Source organism: Paroedura picta, chromosome 11, assembly GCF_049243985.1.
Source record: "Paroedura picta isolate Pp20150507F chromosome 11, Ppicta_v3.0, whole genome shotgun sequence".
Taxonomy (NCBI): Eukaryota; Metazoa; Chordata; class Lepidosauria; order Squamata; family Gekkonidae; genus Paroedura; species Paroedura picta.
The window spans coordinates 16,823,502-16,843,487 of record NC_135379.1 but is presented as its reverse complement, the minus strand read 5'-3'; the positions used below and the strand labels follow the sequence as shown (position 1 = coordinate 16,843,487).

General features: G+C 45.9%; 1 protein-coding gene and 1 long non-coding RNA gene across 3 annotated transcripts in view; one reads left to right on the top strand and one right to left on the bottom strand.

Moving 5' to 3' along the window:
* Positions 1-730: 730 nt before the first annotated feature.
* Positions 731-17,240, bottom strand: LOC143820650 (uncharacterized). Of its 2 annotated transcripts, none has more exons than XR_013225436.1 (4): positions 16,806-17,240; positions 12,900-12,986; positions 7,300-7,476; positions 731-964 (listed from the first exon to the last, which is right to left on the bottom strand). It is a non-coding gene; the product is annotated as an uncharacterized LOC143820650 (long non-coding RNA). The 2 variants fall into 2 exon arrangements; XR_013225435.1 differs by lacking the exon at positions 16,806-17,240 and adding an exon at positions 15,377-16,517.
* A 955-nt stretch (positions 17,241-18,195) lies between these two features.
* PLXDC2 (plexin domain containing 2) overlaps positions 18,196-19,986 on the top strand; it is a 215,032-nt gene continuing 213,241 nt past the window's right edge. The window contains exon 1 of the mRNA XM_077303069.1: positions 18,196-18,377. Coding sequence (XP_077159184.1) covers positions 18,266-18,377 — 112 coding nt within the window. The 5' untranslated portion in view covers positions 18,196-18,265. The remainder of the gene's footprint in view (positions 18,378-19,986) is intronic.

Below are 19,986 nucleotides of genomic sequence, written 5' to 3'. Positions count from 1 at the left end.
ATCCTTCCAAGGATGGTGGGGGGTAAAACAGTAATGACTGGGAAAGGCACTGGCAAGGCCACCCTGTATTGAGTCTGCCATGAAAACACTGGAGGGCGTCATCCCAAGGGTCAGAAATGACTTGGTGCTTGCACAGGGGATACCTTTACCTTTATACATGTAACATATTAGAACATTTATTCTCTGAATATATACATGCACCTTTATAGGATTCTTTTTTCTTCTTTTTTGCTTCTCCTTCTGTATAATCTGAAAACTAATTAAAAATAATCTTCATCCTACAGATTAAAAATAAGGTGCCCCCTCTGTTGCCTGAAACATTTTGTGGTACACTGCTTAAGTCCTTAATGTCAAAGTTGAGCTGCTTCACCTGCTGTTGTTGACACCTTGCTTAGAAAAACAAGAACAATAGATTCTGGAGTTATTTGCAAAATATAGTTATGCATTCAGTGACTCAGTTTTATTGTGTACACCTGCAGCAGTTATTTACATTTTATCAAGAAAGAAGGGACATAGAGCTTCTCAAATCTAATGTAAAGCTGTGTGTGTCTCTCTTCCAATCTCCACTGGATGATTAGTCCAGTGTTATCCTCCCACCTCAGCCACAAAAGGTCAAATAGGAACTCATGCAACAACAGTCCCTCCTTTATCCTCTCTTGGCAAGCAGTTCAAATGCAGAAGATCCACCACCCACCCACCCTCCCACCCTTTCATTCATTCATTCATTCATTCATTCATTCATTCATTCATTCATTCATTCATTCATTCGTATCCCACTTTTCAACCAAAATTGATTTGAAGAAAAGAACCCCAAGAACAGCAATGAAAAAGGACTTCAATTCAAACATAATAAAAAGGTGTTTGAAGATGGATTGACAATAAGGTCTGGGTCAAGGCATGATGGAGGCCTGGGTTCAGGCCTGACGGCTGCTTCTCCCTCTGATTCCTTAGACAGCTGTGGGTGCTGGGAAGAGAAAAGGCACAATGTAAAGACATCTGGCAAAAGAAGGATTTCCCTTCCATCCTCAGCATTTGCACTGTTAGATGACAGGAAGGGACTCTGCTGAGTGGTTGCGGATAAAAGGGTCACAATGGATCTATGACACTCGATTTTTGAAAATGGAAGTAACTACTGGTTGCAGCATTTTGATAGGATGACAGACCCATTCTGTCAGAGCCAGTTTGGTGTAGTGGTTAGGAGTGCAGACTTCTAATCTGGCATGCCGGGTTCGATTCTGCACTCCCCCACAAGCAACCAGCTGGGTGACCTTGGGCTCGCCACGGCACTGATAAAGCTGTTCTGACCGGGCAGTGATATCAGCGCTCTCTCAGCCTCACCCACCCCACAGGGTGTCTGTTGTGGGGAGAGGAAAGGGAAGGCGACTGTAAGCCGCTTTGAGCCTCCTTCGGGTAGAGAAAAGCGGCATATAAGAACCAACTCTTCTTCTTCTTCTTCTTCTGATATCTTAAACACAAGGGTCTGTAGATGGAGGCTATTTCCTTATTCATTCCTTTTTCGAAAAAAAAGGTTGTTGGATGATATTTAATTCACACACGTTTGGTTCCTTTACTTCTTTTGTTTGTTTGTTGTTAATTAGTTAGTTTGTTTTACTAATCCCATAAGGCAGCCATAAAAATATCTAGGTCCTTTCAACTCTTTACCATAACTTATGTGTTGAGAAACACTAAGATTTATTTGATCTTGCTTGGTGTTACACCATTAAAAGATCAGTGCACAATTTGAAAATTAATGAGCTTCAGCAGACTAGAATTATTTGTTCCATATTTACAGCTGTGTTAGCAGATTGGAGGCCTGAACTGATGATGGAAAGTTATGAGACAAGCAACGGTTTCCCCACCAATTGCACTTGTGACCCAAAAGTTGGGAGTGATTTGCAGGGAAGAGCTAGTGAGTAGTATTCTTCTCTCAAATTTTGGATTCTCCCCTTAAGTGAGTTCCAGTATAAGTGCGACTGGGGAATAACCCCCATGCCGCCATTGAAGAGGCGGCAGGACAGGGCGGGGCAGGAAGAGGGCGCCCTGTGTGCTCGTGAGAAAGGAAGGGGGTCGGGAAGAGCATTGTGTGTGGGAGGAATGAGCAGCATGAGCTTGAGCATGCACACCTTATTTAAGGCACAGGCTGCGTCACACCATCCTCTTTCCATTCCCTCCAGCAAGCTGCGAGCAGCTTGCTTCCACCCACCCAACCCCGATGGTTTGGTTTGTGATTTATGTGTGCGTTTGCTATTGTTATGGAATTATTGTTTGGAGCGGCTGTGGCATGGGCAGAGAGCATAAGGGATAGGTCCAAACAGGGGTTTGAACATAATGGTATGCCTCATCAATGAGGTGGCCCAAAGTGAGCTAGGCCAACCTGGCTGGGAAGGCTGGAAGCTCATAGCCAGGTGGCCTGCATGTCCAGAGGAGGTGTACGCCTCTCTCTGGCATGCAAGGTTGGAACACCTCCTGATTGGGCGGCACACAGCAGAAGGGGAAGGAGACAGGTGGCTCCCTGAGCTACAGTGACCAATGGTAGCAGTAAAAACCACGTTGATAGGCTCTTCTGGTCCATTCCTAGTTATTGTGGCAACAAAAATTTGTTACTGTTAATAAAGCTGTGGCTGTGTTGAAGCCACATAAGGTGTGAGTGTCCAGCCCCAACAGACCTGCCTGCAAGTCAAATCGCTCATCTGGAAGGCAAATGATTAATTGTAGGGTCACTTGAGGAGTACATGGAAAAGGCTAAGGACTTGTCCTCCCACTTACCTATTCTCCCCTACAAATGATGCTCTGTTGGCAAACAAGACTGCATATAATAAAGAGTTGGCAGTTAACAAATGCCTGATAGTGAAATTCCATGTTTTCTAAAGAAAAGACGCTGTACCCAAAGCTCATAAAAACAAAGTAATTTAGCTGGGAAACATTCTCAGTCTTTTCTTTTTTCTTTTTCTACCCAATAGTTAAAATCCATTAACAATCCGCTTTAATGATTAGAGGACCACTAACTCTTTTTGAAGTGTTTTTGACAGTCATAAACTGCAGACTGTGAAATTCAGCCTCCTGTTCTTCAAAGTACCATTCTTCACAAGGGAAAGAAAACAAAATAAGGCAAAGTGAAAAGAAAAGAATAAAGCAAGAAAGAAATGGGAGATGGACTATAAAAGGGATGAAAATTTTCCTGTGTAATCAAGCCTTAGTTTTCCATTTGATTGCACAGCAGCATTAGGATACATCATTCTAATTTTATGATTATGTGTAAAAACCCAAAGCTGTAGAGACACTGGATAAAATGAACCATTCATCATTTCCCTGTTTGTTTGTTTTATGATCTAGATCTCTTTTTTGCCTATGCAGAGATCTAACAAAAGGATTGCTTGTGCCTTCTTCTGAAATATTTCATCTCGGTGTTCTTATTACCCAAGCAACAATTAAAGTGGAAACAATGAATAGTAAGTAGATGAGTTTGTACTAGAAACTCTAGTTAATACTTTGGGCTGCTATTTTTTAACATGAAGATTTATCCAGTAGGTAGCCATGTTGGTCTGCAATAGAAAAGCAGCATTTGAGTCCAGTGGCATCTTAAGGACAAGCAAGATTTCCAGGGCATAAGCTTTCAAGAGTCAAGCTCCCTGCATCTGGCATCAGGTAGAAGCAGCTTAGACTTTTGAAAGCTTATGACCTGGAAATCATGTCGGCATTTGTGCTACTGGACTTGAATCTTATGTGTGTGTATCAGATAATCTGTTGTGAGTTGCTCATCTTTGTCTTTGGCTGTGCACAGGTGAGGTCTGCAAGTTAAGCTGGGCTTCAGACACGATGGAAAGGTGCTTATAGTGCTCGTCGGCTCTTTTCTCTCTCTTCATGCTGTCTTTTGTCCTGCTTTAGAAAGCTACAGAGGAATCCTTGGTGTGCACTGCCTGAGCTCCAAGGGACCATATTTATTTATTTCCTCTATACCCAGCCACCTTTCTTCCCAATGGGAACCCAAAGCAACTTACATCATTTTTCTCTTCTTTATTTTATCCTCATGAGCAACCCTGGAGTTTTAGACTGAGAGTGTATGGCTAGCTAAAGGTCACCTAGCAAGCTTCCATGGCAAATAGCAGATTCAAGCTTGAATCTTCCAGATCTTAGTCTGAAACCTTATCCACCGTCCACTGACTGTGATAGAGTCATCACAACCACCTCCCATGAGGCTGTGGGGCTTCACACCTCCTGCACCCTACCCTTGGGTATATTCTGTTCCAGCCTGAGCCACTGCCCAAGCAATGTAGAGGTGGTCCACCACTTTACCAGTGATGTTTTCTCCCACCCACCTATCTGTTTGCCTGTCTGTCTGCCTACCTATGTACAGTCTTTATCCCACACTCCTCTGCGGAGCTCTGGGTTCTGTGGAGCTCTGGGTACCCATTTCACCCTCACAACAATACTGTGAGTACACTAGGCTGAGATAATATTGCTGGTCCAAGATCACCCAGCTGAGTGGAGATTTGCACTCATCCCAACACTTTAATCTCTTCACTGCATAGCTCCCCATCAGCTGGGGATGACATCACTTGATTACATGTACCAGCATCTTCTTGGAAGTATACCCCTCTTGGAGCACACCTGAACATGGTGAGGTGGTTTGTGTGTGTCAACAAAGCTGTCAGCAATGTGGGAAGGAGCTTAGAAACTGTCAAGAGGCTAAACACCTAGCGGAGTCACTCAAGGTAGGACAGTCACAGCTGAGACACCAGCCTAAGATGTATCTACCCCTTCAGAAATCAGTGGCCACTTCAGCAGTAGAGAGCAGAAAGTTCCAGTGGTGAATGCCTTAGTACTGTTTAAAATGCGACAATAGTAAACACCTCCTGACCATTTCATACCTTGAAAATCCTATATATCTAAAAAGAAACTGATCATACAGTTAAACAAGATGTCCTGATAATCATAGGTAACTGGAATGCAGCAGTGAGAGACAAAGAAGAATAAAATATTGTTAAAAAAATTGGGCTTGGAGTGCAACCTGAAGCAAAAGAGTCACTCATAGAATTCCGTGAAGACAATAATGTGTTAGTTGCAAACTTGGTTCCACTGAAAAGGCAATTGGTTGAGTGGCCAATACAAAAATAAAATAGATTACATAATTGGAAGCAGATCTTTGTAAAACAAGATCAGGAGCTAGAAAAGATCCTTAATTGTAAGGAGGTGTTGCTTGTAAGAGCAAGAGAGTTCATACTGTAATATTTCACCACTATTCTGTGGAGGTGTGAAAGTAGACAATGATGAAAGGTGACAGGAAAAAAGTTGATTGTTTTGAAATGTGGTGTTGGAGATTAGTAGATAGCATGGAGCACCAAAAAGACAAGTGAGTTCTATATCAGATGAACCCTGAATTAGCTCTAGAAGCTAAAAATGACTAAACTGAGACTATCTACTCTGGTCACATTATGAGAAGGCAAGAGTCACTGGAAAGTACAATAATGCTAGGAGAAGATGAAGGCAGCAGGAAAAGAAGAAGACCCAACATGAGGTGGATTGACTCGATCAAAGGAAGCCATGGGCCTCAGTTTAGAAGACCTGAGCAACACTGTTAACAATAGGACATTTGGGAGTGATTTGACAGCACTAAACACACAACAGCATCCTATGCCAAACTGTATGCTGCAAGTGATGTTGGCTGTATATAGGATGCTGCAATAGTTCAGATAGAGAGTTTGGGTTGGGCTCCCAGAAAATGTGATAACATTCTGCATTTTAAAAATGCCCACGGATAAAAATGTCCATGGATATCACAATCTAGTAAAAGATCTGCACACATAAGTAGCTTCCTGGATACTGTGCCAATGTATATCTGGATGCTGGTCCACATCATCTGAGCTCATCATCTAAGAATGTGTAACTGCATCTGTACCCACAGTGCTTATGTTTGATTAGCTGCTCACTACGGCTGCATTGGGAGCATTAATATTTGATGTGCTTAAGTGGTGGAGTCTTAACAATGAAATGTTTCTTTTTAAAAATTATTTGGAAGAGCCAAGGCAAAACTTATACAATCAACAACAAAACATGGACCTTATTTCCTACTTGTATTCTGAATTTGTTTCCTTTAAATGCAAAGGAGCAACTGACTGTTCCTAAAATCTATATCCTACAGCAGTGGTCCCCAATCTTTTTATCACCGGGGACCACTCAATGCCAGGGACCACTCACCGGGGACCACTCAACACCTTTTACTGATGCCCGGTTGGGGGGGGTAGTTTACTCCTCTACTCTCAACCACTGCCTTAGCACTCTCTGATCGCTATGGTAATGTTTAAACATCCCTTCAAAATAAGATACAGACATGCCACAACAATGAACATAAGGACAATGACAAATCAATGGGAACTCTGAGCTTGTTTCTCTGCAACGAGATAGTCCCATCTGGGAGTGATGAGAGACAATGACACCCGAAGTGTGTTGTAAAGGGCCGGGGGGGGGGGTATGAAGTAAAGGGCCGGGGGAGGAGATGTCCTTCGGGGCCCACCTCCAATTAGTCGAAGGACCACATGTGGTCCACGGCCCACAGGTTGGGGATCACTATCCTACAGTGTTGTAGAGCTGCTGTAAAGCATGCAACTGTAAAATGCAGTGACAATAAACACAGTGTGAATTTTAAGCTTTTTTTTTTTTGCAGAGCAGATAATTCCTCTGGATGATCCATATTATTTATTTTAAAATGTATACTGTCCAAACCTGAATTCAAACATAGGTAGGCACTGTCCCTCATTAAGTGAATTCTGAAATTTAACACATTCTAAATCAGCGGTTCTCAACCTGGGGGGTCAATCTTTGGGGGGTCAATCGACCCTTTTCCTAAGGGTTGCTGAGGCTGCTGCCACCTTCCTAATGGTGCGAGGATTGCGTGGTATGCTCCAGCCGCTTTTGCAATTATGGAAGCCTGAAGTGGCCAGTGCCACGGTACAGGGGGAGGGTGCAGGCGTTAGCAGCACGCCAGCTGGCGTCTCCCCTCTGTGCCACGGCACTGGCTGCATTGGGCATCCGTGATCACCAGTGTACTGGAGTGCACAACCCTATGACCCCTTTTGAGTCGCCGAGGTTGCTGCCACCACCATGCAGTGGCCTCAACAATCCAACGGGGGTCGCACCATCAGGTAGGTTGAGAACCACTGTTCTAGCTGATAGAATTTCTGTTATCGCTGTTTTAGGCAGAGACTTAAGCTGCAGTATAAACACTAAATCTATGGAGTCTTAGGGACTGATTTTGGCTCCAGTCATAGGCTTTGTACCCTGAATAGAAAACCAAGCTCTCACATTCCGTATTTGAGGTAAACTTATTGGCTGGCAGAAGTTGATAGTTCTCAGGTCCTGTGAACATTTCCAGTAACGGGACACATCTCAAGGCAGAGAGAAGAGGTATCTTGGAGGCAGGCTATTCACTTATCGAGCCTTGGTTATCACAGGCAGCACTCACTTGATAAGTGTTGTATCCTGTAATGGGAAACATTTCAGTCTAAGATGCCAATGTGTGTATCTCTCTAAAAGATACACACAGGTAAAATAGGTGCATGTGAATGTTTAAAAGGGAAATCTGTGTAGAATCCACATATGAAAGGACTAGTGAACTTAGCTGTCCATTGAAAATCTCCAACCTAAAATCTTTCAGAACATACATTTGATTTAGGAAAAGCGAAATGTTGATTCACTTCAGTTTTGATGCTATGATTTCTATGCACTTGACTTTGGAAAGCAGGCAATAACATAAAGAGTGTTGTTAGAGAGCTATTCAGTGTTTATAATATTGCGAGCTTCCTGGTTTTGTCAGACAACAGCACTTACACATTTATTTTTCATGCCGTGTTCTCATTCAAGTCAGCATAAGCCAAGTTTGTCATTTACTTTTGAATCCAAACTATTCTCTGACTTACCAATTTTAGCTCCTTTATACTTATACACCTGGATATGCCTTTGGCGTACTGCCAGATTCCTTTGGACAGCCCTTTAGGTTGTGAAAATGCACTGATGTATTACAGAAGGAAGGGTGCCAGGTAAAATGTCTGGCTGGCTTTGTAAGCTTCTACTCCATGTCCCTTCAGCAAATTTCCATTCCCCTGCTGGTTCTAATCCATAGATACCAGACAATGCAATGTGTCATCCAGGCCTTGGGGAATTCAGCCTGCTTCTCATGATGGCCAGTATTATGCATACTCTGTTTTTAGAAATGGAACATTGGATAAAGGTGAGACATTTATGTACACAAATATTAACAGGGGGCATGTTTAATTCCATTTAACTTCCCTGAAACTGCAAAAACAGGAGGAGACGTTGCTGAACTTAGCATGTTGTTTCCTTGCTAAAGCACTATCGTTGCCTCCTGCATTTGCTCTCTTTTATTGGAAGCATTATGCCCAAAACTATGCCACTGTTAGCAGTCACATTGCTCTGTATCCAGCATTCCAAAACTGCCCTCTTCTATTTTGTTGTGCTACTACAGACCAACATGGCTACCCACTTGAATCTCCCCTCTTCTATTGAATGAGCACAGTTTGAAGGTGGCTTCCACAAGACAAAAATCCCTAAATCATGTCACTTGTGCAGCCCAGGGATCTCAACGTAGATGGGTTGCTTCCCATTACATCGGTTTGTATGATGTGGCGTTTCTTGTAATAAGCTGCCTTGCGTTGATCCAGCAATAAATTAAAAAAACCCACACACCAAAAAAACAACAACCTGGTTCTACCAGTTTAAATAGTACAGTGTTTTATATCTCCTTTTGGAATGCAGTTATCTATAGGGATGCTCCGCATTTTGTGGTGAATGTGTTCAACAATCAAACTTAATGCGACTGATTGTGTTGACCAAGTGTGAGCCAACTGCTGGGTCTGCTTGGCTTAGTACTGAATGGCTTGAATACCTGCCAAAGAGGTTTGGAATCAGATTACTGAAAAACTGTGCATGCACAACAATGCTGTTGATCCAAATGGATCGGCGGCTATAAACATTGCCGAGGACCAGACTGACATCAAACGGTCGGATTTTGTTATATGTGGTGTTTATTTATTTATGACTCATTTACAACTCATTTGTATGACTTGTGGCTAATTTAACTGGCTACTTAAACAACTGCGCTGAGCAGAACGAAGACAGAGGGGAAGTAGAAATCCATTGAGTGGGCTGAGTATGAGCACAAATGACGAGATGACTGTGCTGCATTGCATTGCTTGGAAAGAACCGTGGAAGCAACCAGCCTGAACACCCTTGAACAGGTCAATCGATCCATTGAAAACCTGGCTTCCTGTTGGTGACCGGTGACAAGGATTTGAGCCCAAATGTGTGTGAGGGGGTTTGCATAGCCCTAGTTACCTATGGTGGTCATCAGCTTTTGCAGGAACTGCCCAATGGCAGAATAAAATGGAAGCAAACAAAGAAAGCAGCGATGGCCAAGTCAGAAGTTCAAGAGAGGTAACTCTCAGGGAATTGTGCTGAAATTAGGAATTAGGTCCTAGATCAGAATGGCGCTGAGCTGTGGAGCCTTTAGGCAAAGCACTCTTAGTAGACCTCCTCAATCTGGAAAAGGAGAAATGTGCAAACTGAGAATTTGCTAACATTTTCTTCTTGGGTCCACAATGGGAAAGCACCATAGTGGTCCTATTGTAGAACCATTGCATGATGTTGCCATCCTCTGAACCTCTGTCTGGATCAGTGCAAGGATGAAACATAGCCAGAAACTCATCTTTGCTATCAGCCCGATGGGCAAAATATCAGGGCCACTTTGCATGATTCAAACTCTATTGCAAATGCGCATAGAAATAGACCTCTGTGTTACTCTGTGCTTTTAACTTTTAAAAACTCTATACTTTTATCATTTAGTTATTTAATGTATACTCCATCAGTACCTATGACTTGCTTCAGTATCTGTCTTTCTAAGTTCTTCTAAACATCCATGTCAACTGTTAAAGGACAGATGCTGATTCTTCAGACTATACTGCCTGAAGGAATTCTGAGTCAAGTGACAAAGCATTTCAGGTTCCCAGATGTGAGATGATCAGATGTGAGGTGAAGTATTATGGAATGTCAGGAAAACTCCTACCTTCAGCCAAGCTAAATATTATGAATCAGTTAAGAGTGCTTTTTGCACAGGATATAGAGCTGCACTATAACAGTATGGTTCAGAAATAAGTTATGTATAGCTTATAATATTTGTTGCTATTAAGTAGATCCCTACTATGTATGTCCACGAGTCCAATCCTATTGTGATATCTTCTGGATGTCCCACTCTATTGATTCTACCAATTTATCCCATGTAATTCACCTTGAGTTCCAGTGAGAAACTATAAATAAAATAATAAATATCAGGGGAGCAATTAATTGGCTACAGATTTATTTTTTGTGTCAAAAAATGCAAATACTCATTATGATAAAAGATCTATGACAATAGTTTCAAAGGGAAGAAATAAAGGTGGCATGAAAGTAAAACTCAGGGTACTCCCCCACAAAAAAATGGAATGGGAAGATATTGAAATACAAAATTCTATAAGAAAATCTACTGGACGTATACGGAGTCACTGATGATATGGAGCCAGTGGTGAAGAAGGACCAGAGGCAAATATTTATTTCCCCCTAATTATTTATTATATTAGCTGCCAAGGCAAGAAAGTGTGATAAGAAATTGAGGTCAAATTCTCATCTGGCAGAAATTAGTCCCAAGGACAAAAGTTTAAACAGCACTAACAGATTATATTAGCTGAAACATAAAGATAGCCAAGGGTATTCTTTACAGATGTGCTTTGACGGAGGTTATTATTTGAAAAATCAGCTGAATGACTGACCTCCCCAGTTATTTGCTCAGTGGTTTTATTTCTCTGATCTTTGTGTATCTGCCATTGCATCATTTATGTGAGGCTAGGGTTTTTTTGAAGATGAGGAACTAGAATTGACAACGACTTGGCCAAGGTCATCCAACAATTCTGTAGATAAGCAGGAATTTGAACCTGGGGCTCTGACACCTATATTTGAGAATTTGGTGTTTCTGTTTTAACATAACAGACTACTTACAACTGTTGGAAGTTGTGCAACGTAGTCCTGAACAGAGTTACACCCTTCTCAACTCAGTAGCTTCAAGACTTAGAATGATGTAACTCTGTTTAGGATTGCATTGTTACGATCCATAAGAGGCATTAAGCTTACTCTTAGACTCACAATGAAACTGATTTCATACCAAATAACCTTAATCTTTCACAGGGCCCATAAAGCTTTTCTGTCCTTATCCCTTTTCATCCATAGTGTAAGGCAGACAGATAATTATCCCAGTGGGTGTTCTTCAAACACATCACCAATTAATTTCCTGATTCCAGGTCTGAAAACTATCGCTCCTATGCTCTACTTTGTTGAATGCTGCATCAGTGAACATGCCCATTAAAAATTAATCACGAGAAGATAAAAAGTTACAGTTTTCAAAGCTACATAGCAACTTCTGAAAGGGAAGGAAGAATAAGTGGCACTAAGTGGCTTTATGTATAACTGGTGTTAACTCGTTTTAAAAAGATTTTCAGTGGTTGCCTATTTGTTTCCAGTCACCATGGGGCATGGGAGTGGGGGAGGAGTTGAGCCGGACTAAGACTTTTTCTATGATGGTGGAATTAAGCCTATGGAATGCTTTCTCTGCAGCTCCAGATCTTCCTCCTGGCCTTTGGAGGACAGGATAAAACCTTCTTGTTCCCCCTGGCATAGTGAGTGGGCTTGTTGTTACTTATTTGATTAGATTTTTATCTTATCCCTTCCACACAATGGGGCTCAGTGCTGTAACACTAATGCAACAGTAATAAATATAAAGAACTTTAATTTCGATAAAATCCAGTTAAGACTCAACACCCAGCTTTTGGCTGGCTTTTGCAAAGCAGCTAAAGCAGCTATTCTTGACAGAGATCATCTGGTCCCCTGGAGGGTCCTGGCACATTAGAAGGGGGCCACAGGCTGAAAAATATGGGAAGGGGAGCCTAAAGTATGTATGGGGGCTCCAGGTAACTGGACTGATGCAATACCCTTTTTGCCACATATAACATCAAGGGAAAGAAAAAGAAATAATGTAATCCTTCATTTGTGTGTGCTTGGATTAATGCATTTGGGGTGGGGGGGATGAATTCACATGCTTCTCTTGGTCAAATGTTCTAAGTTTTAATTTCATGCAGTCTTTTAAAAAGTTTTTTCCAGTATGTTGGAATGATCCATTTTTCTTGGTATTCAATAATAAATGATTTTCCATCTGTCCGTGTTGTGTTGTATCGTTGCTTGACAGCGGGTCCCGGAACCTGAAAGGTCCGTGGCCCCCAGAAGCCTGTTCTAAAATTATTATATGCTGTTTTGTAATTGATTTTATGTCTTATCTTGAAGTTTGTTTTTATGTTACTCAGAGCCACCTTGGAAACTGACACTGAGATGAAGGATCTAATTTTATGCCATAATAAATAAAAACTGCTCCAGGTATTGGAAGAGGAATGTGTGATGATAGTTTGAGCAACTCCTTTTGCATGGTTCTTTAGTAAGCCTCCCAAAAGCACTGAGAATCCTTCCAGTTCAAAGTGGATTTTAATGGTCCGTTTTAGGTCCTTGGATTTTTTTTTCCTTCCCAAAGTATTGGTTCTGCTTCATGGCTAGATATATTTGTGTGGATATTGGAATGTATATGTCCTCCAAAAATCACATTATTAAGAATAGGTCTGTGCTGTACTATGCTTTTCTTATTCATGTGTTTGAGGAATGTATATGATGCCACTCCAGAGTCCTGCTTGATAAGTCTTACAAGTAAAACAAAACTATAAAATCATTAAAAAAATGATAAATTGTCAAGATAGAACCCAGCCACTCAAATGCTATTCATGATTTTTAAAAAGAATTTGTTTTCATTGTATACTCACTGAAGTCCACACAGTGGCCCTTTAAATAACAATCCAAGTCCATCAAAGAATCCACCTCATATTTCACAGTAAATAATGGAAGAGATCCTAGAAAGGACAGTAAGAGGCACAATGAATTCTCCTTCAGGGCATCAGAATGTCAATGCATGAAAGGATGAGCACAGTTATAGGAAGTCATCACATTTAATGCATTTTTAAAGTATTAGATTAAAATAAGTTTTTTCTGTTTTTACTTCTGGCCTGATGTATGACTGGCTGCATTTAGCTGTTCCATTTTAAATTCTATAGCCCTATTTATATAATTACAATTTGAAAGGTAAATGAGCTTGTTAATTACCGATAATATTCTTGAAGGGAAGAGTGAATGAAGCGCCATAGTAGTAGTTTTCAGCAGTGGACAGAGAGTCAAGTTTTACATTACAGAAGATGCACAGAAGCCTCTAGAATTACCATAAGATGACTATAGTGGGGACGTATCCCAACGTATGCATCCTGACTTGTGGAGTGCAGATATTGCAGTATCTGGCATATCTTTTCTAGCAATGGAGGCAATCTGTGTGAAAGGACCTTTTGAATTCTTGAAAGAGTCATTCAAAATGTTTATTCAAATATCTATAGGCCATCTATCAACAATTAAGCTCTCATTAATGATTAAAGGCACATGAGTTTGGATGCTTTGGAAAAGTAGCAAAAGCAAATGGTTTTCAATCTCACTTTCCTTACAATGAGTCATGAGTGTAATACAAATGCTGAAACAGGACTTATGTTGAAAATCCTTTAGGGTTTAACACAGTGGTTCCCCAACCCCTGATCTGGGGACCGGTACCGATCCGTAGATCAGTCGGTACCGGTCCGCGGCTCCTCCTCATCCTCCTCCCTGGCTGCTGCCTCGGGGGCTGCCCTGCCACTCTGCCGCCGGCTCATCTTTGGTGGTCTCCAGTGGCCGCCATGGCTGGGGCTCCCCCTTGGTGTGGCACTGTGCAACTGCTGCTGGTAGCACCCCCCAGCGGGCGGTGGGAAGTCAGGGGCGTCAGTGGGAAAGCAAGTGGAACAGGGGCTCAGGCAGTGGTGACATCCCTCGGCAAAAGGCTATCCCCCCCCCCGGGTCTCACTAAAATTGTCAAGGGTTGACCGGTCCCTGGTGATAAATAGGTTGGGGACGACTGGCACATGCAAAATTGGGTTTAGCGGTTGGTCAATAGAACAGTCTAAAAGTACCTAAATGAACTTTTAACCTCTGAAGGCTGTCTCTGAGTAGAAGGGCTAATGATAGGATGTGATTAAGACAAAGAAGGAGAAAGAACCCAGAAAGGCTGACAAGAAAGTATTAGATATAACAACAGATGTGCCCAGGGAAGTCTGAGAAGAACAACTAGTAGATGAAGGAATTTAGTATGGCATAAACCACAAACTAAGAAAGTCAGCAAAGAAGATGACCAGGGTGTGCTCATCATGGTTATTGAGTCAGGATTCTCCCAGGTTTGCATCTCTGGTGGAGAGGTGTAGAATGGCTATCAACCCAACACCCCAGATTTCCATAATAAGCAGAGGCAGACAGCAGTAAAAGAGGTGCTATCAAATTCATTACAAGTGAAGGAATGAAGAACTATTGACAACTCAAGTCAATTTTGGAAATGTTCAGTTGTCAAGATTGAAGAAGTCAGGGGGTCAGGTAAGATAGCTCACCACAAAACCACTTCCAGATTACCACGGCAGATGTCATTTTTCTTCCTGCCACTGGGGGCATGTGCTATCCAGGAAACTGGCCTATTGCTCTATTTAGTTACAACGAGCACCTGCTGTAGTCAGGCACAGGTCCCCAGATTCCCTTGGTCACTGATCACACCTCTTACACCGTTCTCTGCCTCTGTTCATTCTGGCAATCAGTAATGCCAAGTTTACAGCTATTCTACACCTCTCCACAAGAGGTGGAGACTTGGGGAAATCCTGGCTCAACAGCCATGGCAAACACACCCTTGGCATCTTCTAGGGCAGCATTTGCTGGCAGGGGCTCATGGGAATTGTATCCCATGAACATCTGGAGGACCACAGGTTGACTACCCCTGTTCTAGGGGAACAACAGACCTCACTGGAACATCTGTGAGATGAGAGATGTTTTTGACAGACAGAGTTTCGGGATTTTTCCTCCTGGTAGGGAGATACAGCTCAGCAAGGAGAGTGCTTAAAGCTTACTGGCAGATCAATTTCAACCAAATTTTGCTAAGTTTCCAGTCCTTGAAAGCACTGAGTGAATCAAGCCAATCAAGGCAAAAGTACATTCACCTGCACTGAGCTTACATTGCAGTACATCACAACTCTTGTGTCACCTATCCATACCTACGGTGCACTCCCAAAATATGGATATATAATAGATAAACAAGCAAACTGCTGATTGTTAAATCTGCATTTCTTTTTTCATAACTTTTGCATGAGCAGTTGATAAACCACAAAACGTGGATTTCCTTGTTCATTCTCACCTCTTAAACATCCTGAGTTTGTTGCAAAACTCTGCTGGTTTGTGGGAACAAGGAACCAGAATTCACATGGAGAATTCTGCATCATACACATTACATCTCAACTTGACATACAGGCCAGCTTTCAATGCAGTAATTATGGATTGGGAAGGAGAATCCAGCGATCTCAGCAATCAGGACAGGTTCCAGAAGCTATCCTGAAAGTTTTCAGCCTCTAACTGAAACCCCCACCCCCACCCAGGCCATGGAGATGGCAGAAACCTTAAATTTCCCATGAAAGTCAACGGCACTATTGACTTTAATGGATGAAGCACTATGGAGACATCCAAAGCACCTCAGCCAAAGCTGGATCCGAATCAGCTGATTTGGGCTGCATTTTAACGGTCTGAATTGGGTTCTGCCAAACCCGAAATGGTCCAAATCTTTAGGGTGGCGCACATGCCTAAAAGGCCTTTCCTCAGAGACTGCCTCCTAGCACAGATATTGAAAGGTTTCCTGCCTCTGAAGGTTTGCTTTAGTCACCATGCCCAGTAGCTGCTGGCAGACCTAACCTCCATCCATCCGTGTAGTCCCCTTTCAAAGCTACCCACGTGACTCCATTGTGTGCGTGAGAGAGAATTACATGAAAACTTCCTTAGGAAGCCTTCGGCAAGTCTGGAGTGACATGGCTGCAAAGAAAAAGGCACATTTTTCTTTACTAGGTCACTCTGCAGCATTTGCTCCTCTAACAGTTTGGTGTAGTGGTTAGGAGTGCGGACTTCTAATCTGGCATGGCAGGTTCAATTCTGTGCTCCCCCACACTCAGCCAGCTGGGTGATCTTGGGCTCGCCACAGCACTGATAAAGCTGTTCTGACTGAGCAGTAATATCAGGGCTCTCTCAGCCTCACCCACCTCACAGGGTGCCTGTTGTGGGGAGAGGGAAGGGAAGGTGACTGTAAGCCGCTTTGAGCCTCCATCGGGTAGGGAAAAGCGGCATATAAGAACCAACTTTTCTTCTTCTAACACCGCGGCATTTTATAATTTGCAAAGCACAGGATTTACTGCGAGAAATAAAAGGGCCCTCCAAAGGCCAGCTGAAGGGGTCCTTGGTCCGAAGCTGTGGCGAGCAGGTGCTGGGGCTGCTTCTGCTAACTGTGAGTATAGGTGAGCATCCTGGCATCCATAGGTGAGCATCCTGGCATCCACCGAACCCGGGCTGCTTCCCCCTCTGACAGGGATTCACTGTGCGTGGGGACCCCTCGGAGTCCTTTCCCACAGGCACAAAACAGGGTCGCGCCTGGTCTGCTCGGGCCTTGAAGGGATGAGGCCAGTCACACTTCGGTTCCGACCGGGACTTTGGGCCGGAGGGGGGGGGGGAGGTGGGACCAGGACCCAAATCAAGCTAAAGGCAGAGCCTGCCCCACCGGCCGAATGAGAACGAGTCCGACCGACCAGAGTTGCGTTTCTGCTCGCCCCTTCTGGCGCTCTCCGCCGAACCGGCCCTGAGGCTGCCCGAGAGCCAAGGCGTCAAACAAACGGGAGACGTCTCCACTCGGTCAAGCGCTTGGCCGTTCCGACGGCGCTCCGAGCCGCACGACCACCTGCCTCACAGGGAGGCGCGGGGAGGCCTGGGAACCTCCCGCCCGCTTCTCCGGCCACCCCGGCGGCGGCTGCAGGCGACTCGATAGGCGGTTTGGGGGAGGCCGCCGAGGGGCCGCGGGCGGTCCGAGGAGGGGCAGCGCCTCGCTTGGCCTCGGGCCACGAGCGCAATCGCGCCGGCCGAGGGCGACTGGCCGCCCGGGGAGGAAGCGAAGGCGAAAGGACGCGCGCTCGCTCGCCTCCGGGGAGGCGCTGCCGTCGGGGCAGCCCGCTTCCGGCCGAGGAAGGGGGGAGCAGGCGAGGGGGGCGCTGCGCCGCACCGCACCGCACCGCGCCGCCTCCCCTCCCCTCCTCCCCTCCCCTCCCCTCCCTCGGCTCTGCCTCCCAGCGCCCAAGCGAGCGAGAGAGCGCCGGCGGCCGCAGACGCGCCCCGCTTTCGCCCCTCGGCCGCCCAACTCTCCCGCCTGCGGCTTCGCCCTCTCGCGCCTCCCGCGGCAGCCGACGGGCTCGGGGATGGTCGCGAGCCCCGGCTCGGCGCGTGGCCCTGCGGCTTCGCCTCTGCCGCCCTCCCCCGGCGCGCTTTGTTCCCCGGCGTGACCCACGTGCTTTTGGGGGGTTGTTTGGGGGCTGGGAGGCGCCGCGCGGAGGCCGCCTGCTGGAAGCCCCGGCAGCGGGTCGGGGGCGAGGCCAGGAGCCCCTCCCCCGCCCCCTAATCCTTCCCATCCCGTCCCTCGCGCAGGAAGCGAGAGCTTGTTGGGTCTCGGAGCTCGCCGGAGCTGCCCGCTGGATTGCTCCGCTGGATCGCGCCGCGGCGATCCGCCGCTTCTTCGCCGGTTTGGACTAGGGGAGACCGCGCGGCTGGGGCTGCTGCTGCTGCCGCCGGCGCTGGGGCCACGCGCCAGGGTGGGGGGGCCTCAACCTTGCAGCCCCCCACCCCACCCCTCGGCATCGGCTCAAGGGTCGCCAGGCGCGCGAGAAGCCTGCGGGCGCCCCCCGCCCGGTGCCTCGCACTTGGGAAGACTTTGGCGTCTCCTGCCGGATTCGCACGCACCGCCGTGCCGGGGGTTCCACTGCTGGACTCGGCTCGCCTTTTTGGCCGCGCGGACTGGAAAAAAGAACGGCATCGGGAGTGGCGCCTCTCCCGTCCTCTCGATGAAACCGGATCGGGATCCAAAGTGACTTTCCTCCACCCAGGATTTAGGGAGGGGGCGGGCGGGCGGGCGGGAGGGAGGGGGGCCCGCGAGTGTTCTGCGCCCCGAAGCCGCGGGCGGAGGCGAGGCGCGACAGGCGGCGAGGGGAGCCCGGGAGGCGCTATGGCGAGAGCCCGAGGGGTCGACTTGGCGGCGGCCGGCGTGCTTTTGCTTGTGCAGTGCTTGGCGGGCCGGTGGCAGCTCGTGGCGACCTCGAAGCCGAAGCAAATGCAGGGTAAGGAGCCCGGGGGGGGGGGGTCCGGCAGGAGATGCTGGTGGGAAGAGCGTCGAGGCTTCTTCCTGTGCCTTCCCACCAGGGGAAGATGCTGCCCCTTGGAGCCAATGGAAATCTGGACTGGAGAGATCGAAATGAGTTCTGTATCAGTCTGGCGTCTTGGAAGCTCAGTCCTCTGAGCATGTGAAGAATTCCTCCTCCCCCCCCCTCCCCACATATGTGGTTGAAGTTTTAGAGAAGTGCTTCCAGGGGAGACATGCCCATTGAGACCTGACACTTCTTACTTTTAAAGTTAGATCCCGATTAACAGCTGGCCGCATCATGGCCTTTCCAAGTCCTGTAGTGTGGTATGGCCGGGGGAGGTCCGGCATTGCTGAGGCTGTCGACCCGCTTGGGATTTTCAGAAAGGACAGTGGGCGCCACCGCAAAGCGGTTGTCATGGGGGCACAACTGTGTTTTTGTGTTTCCCCTGGTGAGAGAATCCGCTGTTTACATATATACGATCGTACGTTGGGAAGGGAGATGAGTGTTGGGTTTTCCTGGTTCCTTACCCCATTTACATTTCAAGCAAGTAACATATTTTTGGGATGAGAACTGGAAGATCTCACCGTTTGAAGGGGCCAAGAAAACTTTCTGGGTAATAGTGTAATATTTGCTGACGCTTGCTAATACTTATCCAATTGGAATACGTGACGGTCTTCTTCAAGCTTCCCTTGAGCAGCATAACTGAATGGTTAATGCAGGGGTAGTCAAACTGCGGCCCTCCAGATGTCCATGGAGTACAATTCCCATGAGCCCCTGCCAGCGAACGCTTGCAGTAGCTCATGGGAATTGGACATGGACATCTTGAGAGCCGCAGTTTGACCACCCCTGGGTTAAGGCATCTCTGGTATGGTGCCTCCACTTTGCCCTTTGTGTTTCTAGCCTATTCTTGTCTGAATGATGAAGTTTCGTTCCGTTCCGGTGTGGATCAATGGGTTGAGACTCGTGCCCATAAACTAAGGGGGAGAGACTGGATGGCTCATGGAGAGCCCCCTTCTTCTGCGGTTCTGATTCAGTGGAGGTCAACCAACGCTTTAGTCAACCAACGTAGTTGGGTTCTTCCCAACTTCCGCTTTGCAAGTGTTTCCTGGTCCTTTCACTATTGATGGGGCTGGAGTGCTGGCTGCCAGAAGGCTGCAGTGAGGTACAAGAGCAGCACCTGTGGGATCTCTGAAGCTCTCGTTGGCACAAAAATAGGCAAACAGTTGGCCATCTATGGAGGAAGAAATATGAACAGCAAAATCCAAGACACAACTTCTCCCATTTTAGGTGGAAGGAGGTCTGGGGCTGCAGGTAGCTTTCTTCTCAGGCTTACACTGTTTCAGTGGCCGCCTCCTCTCTGCACCAGGCAAAATAATTTAGTACAGTTTGTCCCTTATGCTTTAGGCTATGCATTTGTTTTCTGGCAGGGCTCCTGTACCTTTAGTAACACTATGGCAAGGAGATGTTCCCAGGGGGTGAAGTTTCTTCCCATCTGTATGCTGGGAACTCTTTGCTGGATACATCTCTGCTTGCTGAAAACAGTACAGGAACTTTGGTGTGTGTGTGTGTGTGTGTGTGTTTAAAA